This window comes from Chanodichthys erythropterus, chromosome 5 (assembly GCF_024489055.1).
Source record: "Chanodichthys erythropterus isolate Z2021 chromosome 5, ASM2448905v1, whole genome shotgun sequence".
Classification (NCBI taxonomy): Eukaryota; Metazoa; Chordata; class Actinopteri; order Cypriniformes; family Xenocyprididae; genus Chanodichthys; species Chanodichthys erythropterus.
Genome location: NC_090225.1, coordinates 5,602,620 through 5,612,500, shown reverse-complemented (window position 1 = coordinate 5,612,500; position 9,881 = coordinate 5,602,620). Strand labels below are relative to the sequence as shown.

The following is a 9,881-nucleotide window of genomic DNA, read 5'->3' as shown; positions in this document are numbered from 1 at the left end:
TGGTAGGTCTAAACCTTTATTAGGTCTGGGTGATCATTTATACCAATGTTATATATATCATCCAGTCCTAAAACTTTAGTTTTCGTCAGTGTTTATTTATAAACACCCAATTATGTGGAAAATAAGTGGTTAAATATTTAATTGATGAGTTGTCAATAATATATTATATACAGCTATGGAAAAAATTAAGAGACCACTCCTAGTTCAGAAATCAATGTTAAGTGGTCTCTTAAATTTTTCCATAGCTGTATATATATATATATATATACACACACACACACACACACACACACACACACACACACATCAGCATTCACGCCGAAAACCAATGCTGCGACTCAATGGGCGTAACCGCTGTCGCTCCAGTTGATGGTGACGTCACATGCATACCCTCTATAGCAAACCACAACCATCCAGTCAAATCCAGATTTACAAAATCAAGTCCCGCCCTACATTTTTTCTTGTTTGAGAAGCTGATTCACTGGGAATTACATCACAATATGGAAGAAAAGACAATCACAACTTCTGTTGAGTACATATGTATTTACATGTGTACCTTGATGGACAACAGTGCTCTGAGGAGAGGGCCATAAAGGGTGATGTGGGAGTCTGGGCTCAGCTCCATCTCCACATGTAAACGGTCAGGTGGCAGCAAACTGGGGTCAGAGGAGATTCGAGGTGGAGGAGGTACAAGTGGAACGCGCTCTGGCGGGCGCAGTGCTGACAGCATGGACTCCTCTATGTCTGACACTGAAGATTAAAGTGTTAACAAGTGTATTGTTTATTAACAATTATATAACTTTAAAAATATAACTTCTAATTTAACAGAACTGATTCACATTTCATACATGTATACAATATTCACATAAACCATTTATAATAAATGTCATATTTGTGCCTTTCTAGTAGCCTGGTAATACCAGACTCTGCTACTTCACTTTGCTTCGTAGACAGAGTCTGGAATGGCATAATTGAGAAGTGTTTTCTCTCTCGCTAGGGGGCGCTTGTCTGAAGTTTAAAATCATTGGTTACCCGTAAGCCAATCAGATACGTTTAGTTATGACGTATGTTATGCGCCTGTACAGCCGCATCGAAGCACAGACATCATGCATCGAACTATGATTGAACTTCCACTGTAAACCTGTTGTAAACACATGATAAAACAAATGTTTATCAAACACTCTTCTTGTTCTGGCTTCAGTTTGAAAAAGAGTTGAATGTTCTCCATAACAGAGCGAATTGCATCCCGTGTCTCGTTTCCCATTTCCGCGGTCGTTTCGGTTTTTGATTTGTCTAACCTAAAACTACGTCACGGCTCTCAGCCCGCCCTCTGTTCGTTGATTGGCCCGGCTGTTTCCAGACCGGTGGCAAACAGAAAGCTCTGACGCTGTATCAGACGGAGTACAGAAGTGAAATGAAATTGAGCGGAAGTAGGAAGTCTGACGTAGTCAGGCTACCTTTATTGTGTATATAAATGTATATAGTGTGTATAAATAAATAGTAGTTAAACATTTGGTATCAATATTTTATGAAAGGATCTTATGCTTTATGTAAGAATCTCATATTTCATGTAAGGATCTTCTATTTATTTCCCAATTAAATGTCCAGCATAAATACAGTTTAAAAAAATCCCAGTATGCACTTTATGATGTTGTTTAAACATATGATTTCTGACATCTATACAGTATGTTTTTTCATTATATATTGGTATTATTCAAACACTTACATGATTGTTTGAGCTGCTGGTCAGATTTCTGAGGGTAGATGGGATGCCAAGTATAGTCTATAATCAGCAAGAAGTTCGGCACACTCCAGCAGTCCACCCAACCAGCCCTGGAAACAAACACACACACATATACACACAACAGAAGAGTCAAAGGGCAGTGCAAGCTAGAAGAAGCAGAAAAGAAGAGAGACAGAAATAGAGCAATGGTGCTCTCTTACTCAGGGTGAGTCATGTTCCTCCAGCGAGGTTTGTTGTTTTTGGGAGGTGCTCCTTGCCCTTCTGTTGGCATATTGTTTTCTGGAGGGGACTTGCAATGCTGGTAATCCTTAGTAAGGGTGAGCAGCGGGTACCGGCTGGGGTTACAGTCAGGCAGACACAAGCGCATGTCTGTGTCCTCAGCCTGTATGAGAGTTCAGTGTCATTTTGGGTGGATTTAGGTGAACGCTGATGTTTTAATGTGAGGTTGTAATGCTTGGTCACATATTCAGCACAACAGACAAGTGCGTGTAAATGTTTGTGAGGGAGTACACTCACTCTCAAACAGAAACGTGTGTTACAGGTGGCCGGGACAAACTCGTGAAAAGGCAAAGTGAAGTCAATATTCAGCGTTTCCCCACAGGCAGCGAGATAAACTATAGACAAAGAGCATGAGCAGGTTGTAAGTTTTTTTCAGAAATCAAGGAAATTTCTAAATAAAGCCAAACTGATTCTAGGGTTTAAACTGATGTTCAGCAGTGAGCTTGGTGGAGTTTTACAGTCTGAATTTCTTTTGTTTGGAAAGTATTGTTTAGGAAAGTATTGAAATTACTAATAGGCTTTGTTCAGACTCTAATCTGTTTAGATCTTTATAGTCTGAAAATTAAAAAAAATAATAATAAATTAAAATATAAACATAAAATTTATATAAAATATAAAAATAAAATGAAATAAAAATAAAATAAAATTACAGAAATGAAATAAAAACAAACTGAAATTTAAAAAATAATAATATATATATATATATATATATATATATATATATATATATATATATATATATATATATATATATATATATATATATATATATATATATATATATATATATATATATATCAAATCAAATCAAACAAAATAAAATAAAAAACTTTTTTTTTTACTTTGGCTTTTAACTAAATGGCTTTTTCTGAAGCATTCTATGCAATGTTTTCTTTTATTACTTAAAATGTTTAATTTCTTTTGTTATGCATTTTATGTATAGTAATTTTATCTTTCATTATAATTATAAAGTGTGTTTATTCTTATGTTATATTAATTATGGTATTTGTATTTGGTCTAACGTTAACTTCTTGGTGCTTATTGTTGTTTTTTTTATTGTAAAGCACTTTGAGCTGTATTTGTTGTATGAAAGGCACTATACAAATTACATTTATTATTATTATGATTAATTATATTAATTATTATAGAAACAAACATACAAAGAAATAGACAAATTAGTAAATCAGAAATCAAAATCAATCAATCAATAAATACAAAATCTATTTTAATCTAATCCAACAAATACAATTTAAACCATCATCATTCAGGAACATCATACACAATTAGAAACGGGTTGAATAGTCTCTCAACAATAGTTAACTAGTTGATTAGTGACTAGTTTATCTGAATTTTTTCTTATACATTTTCCTACATTACTATCAAAATGATAGACTGTCAAAATTGTATTCAAAGATATATTAATTTGTTATATTTCCTTACAGTGTTTACATTTTTTTCAAACCCTATATTAGTTTTTTCCCAGTCTTGCATCCGTTATAAAAGTCTCACTTACCGTTCTCCTGCTGTTTGGTGGAGCAGTCAATCCAGTTGTGCTGATTGGCAGCCCAAATCATCTCAAACTGGTGAAAAAGTATCTTAAACTTCCATGAATATGGAACAAATGAGTAGATGTCCGGTTCACTGTCGCTGGCCCAGTCCTGGATCAGATCTATAGATCACAACAGGAGGAGGTCAGACTGAGGACTTCAGCTCACAGTAACTTACAGGTAAGAGAGAAACATTACCTGTGAAGAAGTTTTTCTGTGCATAGATGAAGTGGTACGTGGCTTTGTAAACCTCGATTTCACACTGCCAGGACTGGGGCATATTCCACACACGCGGATAACTGGCTATGACATGAAACTGAGGAGTTCAAAGACAGCTGTTAACATGCAGGATGGTTCACTAGTTGCTTTATCTAGCTTTTTGCTTTAGGATTTGAAGGTACTATAAGTGTTTTTGGGGAATATGTTGCAAAAAATGGTCCATGCTTTTTTTTTTTAGATGAACACTAAGGACATTTACAAGGACATTTAAGAGAATGCATAGATTTAATTGTTTTTATCTTACCTACTATAACAATTATCACTAACAAAATTTACAATTAATATTCATCACTCGTTTCAAAAGCCCAAAATGTGAATGTCAGCAAAGTGGAAAATGGCCTCGCAATATGCAATATCTGGATTATTACAAAGATAACTTCTCTAAATTCATGTTTTGTAACAAATTTCCTATCTTCAACAATAAATTTCAAGACAATTACTGTCAGATCGCAAATCGCCTTCAGCAAGCAATGTTCCCTTTATCTGTTTTAGTGAAGATTATCAGTTTTCTGCACTAAAAGTTTAAAGTTACTCAGCGTATTGAAGAGCTACGCTTGAAGTCTGTATGAATGTGTCAGACCCGACTAATCAATTTTATAAAAGTGTAGTTTTGCATATCACTTATAAACACATAAAATCATGTGCCACACTCACAGCAAGCATCTCAGCCTCTAACAGTGTCCTGTACTGCATACTGCTGGTTGTGTCAACATGTAATAACTGGCCTTTAACAGTGGGAGAATAACCTAAACAGAGATTGAAAGACAAAAACAGTGAAGTATTACAAGTTATGAAACACAGGAGGGGAAAATTGCCATTCATAATATAATGTGTCAAATTAATTTACATTAAAAAGGTACACTATGCAACTTTTGTTCAAAATTAACAAAATTAAGTCAATACATCATGAATTCTACTTTCAAAACATGTTTTTACTCAGATTTTTACCCTGAAGTGTTTATATTTTAGACCTGACAGGATGGTTTTTGAGGGAAATTGAGTACACACATCTCTCGCCCATGTGTGTCTTGACATTAATAGAGAAAAGTTGCTCCAACTACTTTTACACGTATATGGTGTGAGAGTGGCATAGGTTAGTTGTCACAACAAGCGACAAAGGTTGACGTGAAGCACACTAAATCTCGATTATCCAGGGAATCACCCGTTTAAAAAAAAAAAGCAGAGGAATCTACTACTGGCAAAAAGAGAATGCGACAGGGCTCGTAATAAAACAAGAATCAACATTGGCTTGGCTTTTTCGGAAATGGCAAGAACTAAGGGATTTGAAACGTTGTAAAAGCGAAGAGAAGATGGCGTTTATTACTCAACAGGTGAGTAAGGCATTATATTGAACAGATAAATTGTCATAATTGTATAGCATTACCTATTGTGAAGAGTCATATACATCCACACAGTCACGCAGAGCAGAGGCACAACCAAAACAATGTTCTTCCACAAAATGCAGTTTTGTTTTTTTTAACCAAAAGTATACCTTTATATACTTTGTGTACCTTTAAACAAAACTGTCAAATGTTACCCTCAAAAACTACTCAAGTAATTTTTCCGTTAGCTTTAACAGTTACCATTCTCCCCAACAGTCATGGGTATGTTGACCTCGAGGTAAGAACCTGCTCCTACATTCACATGGACTGCATTAGTCTCCTGTGAAACCAAAAGGATTATGGATTAGTGAATGAACAAAGACAAAAGAGGTCCACATTCTCCCACAGGATTTTATATTCTTATGAATGAAAGCAAACATTGCCCTAGCAAACGTTTACACATAAGACTCAGAAATGAATGTATGCGTGTAAATACCCTATTCTTGGTGAATAGCAAGTCTATTGTTGCATCAGCTATGATGTTCATACGCAGCTCAAAGGCGAGGATCTGTCGGGGTTTGCCTGGTGTGGCAACATCGCTCACTTTCATTGGCTGATAGTCTGCAGGCAGGAAGAACTTCCATAGGCTGTCTCTGTAGGGGTCAAATCACAATGTAAAGAGTGGATTATAAAAGTACAGTACCATTCAAATGTTTGGGGTAAGAATTTTAATTGACCAAAAGTGATAGTAAAGACATTTATAATATTACAAAAATGATTTCTATTGCAATCTATCATGGTTTCCCTAGATATACCCTAAACCCTAGATATAATAATAAAAAATGTTTCTTCAGAACCATAATATGACCATATTAAAATGATTTCTGAAGGATCATGTGACATTGAAGACTGGGGTAATGGCTGCTGAAAATTCAGTCTTGCCATCACATGAATACATTTAATTTTTAAATACATTAAAATAGAACATTATTCTATAGTTATTCTACACTAACAATATTTCACATTATTACTCTTTTTACTGTATTTGATCGAATAAATTCAGCCTTGGTGATCATAAGAAACTTATGAAAGCTTGTTTCCGCCACTAAATAAAAATATTAAAAAAGGTAATTGCAACTTTTTATCTCACAATTCTGACTTTTTTCTCAGAACTGTGAGATTATCTCACAATTGTGTCTTATAAAGTCAATAGCGAGATCTACTTGCAATTCTGAGAAAAAACGTCAGTCTTTTTTCCCCTCACAATTGGACATTATAACGTAATTGCAAGTTTATATCTCACAATTCTGACTTTATATCACGCAATTCTGATTTTATATAATTTAATTCTGACTTTATATCATGCAATTTTGAGTATTTATCTCCCAATTCTGACTTTATAACGTGAAATTCAAAGAAAAATAGTCAGAATTGTGAGATAAAAGTTGCGATTACCTTTTTTTTACCAACAACTTCCTAGCTCATCCATCCAGATAGCAAAATTCTCTGTTTTTACTGTTATTTCTATTCCTTATGTTCTATTTTTATTATTATTCTTTATGTAAAGCACTTTGAATTACCATTGTATATGAAATGTGCTATACAAATAAAATTGCCTTGCCTTGTCTTGCCTTGCCTTTTTTATTTTTTACTTCATGGCGGAAACAAGCTTCCATAGAAACTAATTTAATTTAATTAACGGTTCAAAAAAAATCTTACCGACCCCAAACTTTTGAACAGCAGTGTACCAGTACTTCAGTACCAAGTAAATTACTAAAATGTGTTTCGAAATATCAGATCTGTCTATTAGATTAGTAATAATAATAATCAAACAGTAACACTGACAAGAAAAACAGAATTCCACATAAATTTAGTAACTTTAATAAGCCTTCCATTATCTGAATAACACAAACACGCCCAACTTCAACCATATGAGTGTGATTGTGCGCAGGTACCTCTGTCTGTCAGCCCATGGGCCATAGTTAAAGTCTGTTCCTTTGCCACAAACAATGTCCAAACCCCAGCATGGAGGCAAGTCCTGTAGTTTGGCATCTTCAGAACAGGCTTCTGTATCTCCATTCTCCAGTTCCTCTGGGACCAAACCTAAAAAACACACATACACAGGAAACATTTACATGAAGACACTCTTATCTACACCGAAATACCCACTGTTTATGTGAATATACCACCAACAACCCAGCCTTATACTATACTTATACAAATCATAGATTTACCTGGTTCATCCTGGTAGTAGTAGATGTCCACATCATTGGACTGCATGACAACAAAGCCCTCCCCCATGAGCCTGGGAGGTCTAGAGACAAGAAATCACTTTTTAGACAACTGCTACATCACTCTAACAGATCACTAATCATTACTGATCAAGCAGTTGACAACTAAGATTAATCTTCGAGCATACCAGAAAATTAACCCTCGTTTACTTTCAGCTAATCCATAAATGACATTGGGAAAAAGCGGATCTATACAAGAAGGAATTAATGTTCAGGTCATTATGTTAATATTCTTTTCAATCTAAATTAAATTACACAGATCAGTGCATATAATTGTTATCAATTAAACAAATGAACAGATCTGATTAATTAAATAAACCTTGAGTTTAAAACAGCACATTACTAACCCTAGATAATTATATTTAAATAACAATAGACACACAGAGCAAATTCTTTGCTTCATAATGCAGTGAAAGACTATGGTACTCTCACTCTGGCTGAATCAGCTAGAGAAATTTTTAACTTCTATAGATCTGTAGATGAACATCCTGTACTGTATTTCTGCCATTTTGCAGACTTGCACTATTTTAACAATATCTGAACTCATTATTTAAAGCATTATTTTTATCCCATGTCACTCAGTGCTCTACTCTAACCATGTGATTTTGCACTGCAATGGTCACTTGTCATTTATACTTCAACTTTTGTTGAAGTATAAATGAAATTTTTTTGTCAATATTTGACCATTCTACACTGTTTTGTATGTACAAAAAGTTGTACAAAAGTGTTGCTGGTGTAATTAAGAAATCTTCCTTCTCTTCTTAACTTATCTATATTTGTATATAATGTCACTTGAAATGCAGTGGTAATTTGTCATTTATTATGCCCTGTTATCCTGCATCAATCCAGTCATATTGCAATATTCTTCCATATTCTATTTATACACAATGTCATATGCACTGGTTTGGTCACTGGTCACCTCATTATCACTTATACAAAGCACCTTCTCTATTTATACTACATGTCATTTGCACTGAAATGGTCACTGGCTATCATAGTGGTCGACCGATATATTGCCAAGGCTGATAAGTTTTTCTGTTTGGCCGATGTGTTGGAATCAGGACTTTTATTTGATTGCATCAGCCCTCCCATTCTCCACCTTCATTAGTTTACCATTTCTGTTTAACAGTTCTATTTAATACGTTATTTGTTTAAAGAAAGTAAATGGTATACAAAAACAAAAAAATCATTGTGCCATTTGCTTTTATATAATTAGTAATAGAAAGGCAAACACTACAATACTTTCTCATTTACCGTCAGCATTCAGCAAATACGCATTTATATAATTTAAATAAATCTTTGAATATCTAATAAACATTTAATTTCACAAACCTCACAGACTTTGTTGAATCTAGCTGTAGGATCTTGTCAAGTGTGCATTTGTAGCCTGCATAAAAATTAATGTATTCTGTGTGTGACAGTCGGTTCATATTTTTTAACAATTATTTTTTTTATTTGTGAAAAATACTGTAATAGGATCACAGAATCAAGAAATATATATATATATATATATATATATATATATATATATATATATATATTCTTGATTCTGTGATTTAAATATATATATGCCATTAGCCACCCTGCTCTCTAAGATATCGGCACCAGAAAAAAACAATAATATCGGTCAACCACTAGCCATCTATACTTCATACCATCTGCATTTGCAGCATAATATTATTTAAATACCACATGAAATCAGCTTTGTAGCATTAAGTCCATTTGTGCTATAATTTCCAGTTTCCTCTTAAAGGAACACTCCACTTTTTTTGAAAATAGGCTAATTTTCCAACTCCCCTAGAGTTAAACAGTTGAGTTTTACCGTTTTCGAATCCATTCAGCCGATCTCTGGTTCTGGCGGTACCACTTTTAGCATAGCTTAGCATAGTTCATTGAATCTGATTAGACCGTTAGCATCGCGCTTAAAAATGACCAAAGAGTTTTGATATTTTTCCTATTTAAAACTTGACTCTTCTGTAGTTAAATCGTGTACTAAGACCGGCGGAAAATGAAAAGTTGTGATTTTCTAGGCTGATATGGCTAGGAACTATACTCTCATTCCAGCGTAATAATCAAGGAACTTTGCTGCCGTTCCATGGCTGCAGCAGTGCAATGATATTACGCAGCGCCCGTGAGCCCCTGCTTGCACAGGGAACGTGCCTTGCAACCATGGAGACGTTTGTGAGAGACGCTGCGTAATATCATTGAACTATGCTATGCTATCCTAAAAGTGGTACCGCCAGAACCGGAGATCGGCTGAATGGATTCGAAATCGGTAAAACTCAACTGTTTAACTCTAGGGGAGTTGGAAAATTAGCCTATTGTTAAAAAAAGTGGAGTGTTCCTTTAAAAGTTGACAGATTACCTTTTTGCAGATATATGCATTTAAAATGTTAAAATGAGCATAAGAACAGAAAAT

General features: G+C 34.5%; 1 protein-coding gene across 11 annotated transcripts in view; it reads right to left on the bottom strand.

Annotated features, from left to right (window-relative positions):
• Positions 1 to 9,881, bottom strand: part of kiaa1109 (KIAA1109 ortholog) — an 89,455-nt gene that overhangs the window by 64,277 nt on the left and 15,297 nt on the right. For all 11 annotated transcript variants that reach the window (XM_067385768.1, XM_067385770.1, XM_067385774.1 and 8 more), the window contains exons 9-19: positions 7,406 to 7,485; positions 7,127 to 7,274; positions 5,668 to 5,824; positions 5,433 to 5,511; positions 4,504 to 4,595; positions 3,769 to 3,886; positions 3,537 to 3,692; positions 2,261 to 2,358; positions 1,945 to 2,126; positions 1,727 to 1,833; positions 557 to 750 (exon numbers count right to left, since the gene is read on the bottom strand). In XM_067385768.1, the coding sequence (XP_067241869.1) occupies positions 557 to 750; positions 1,727 to 1,833; positions 1,945 to 2,126; positions 2,261 to 2,358; positions 3,537 to 3,692; positions 3,769 to 3,886; positions 4,504 to 4,595; positions 5,433 to 5,511; positions 5,668 to 5,824; positions 7,127 to 7,274; positions 7,406 to 7,485 (1,411 nt within the window). The remainder of the gene's footprint in view (positions 1 to 556; positions 751 to 1,726; positions 1,834 to 1,944; positions 2,127 to 2,260; positions 2,359 to 3,536; positions 3,693 to 3,768; positions 3,887 to 4,503; positions 4,596 to 5,432; positions 5,512 to 5,667; positions 5,825 to 7,126; positions 7,275 to 7,405; positions 7,486 to 9,881) is intronic.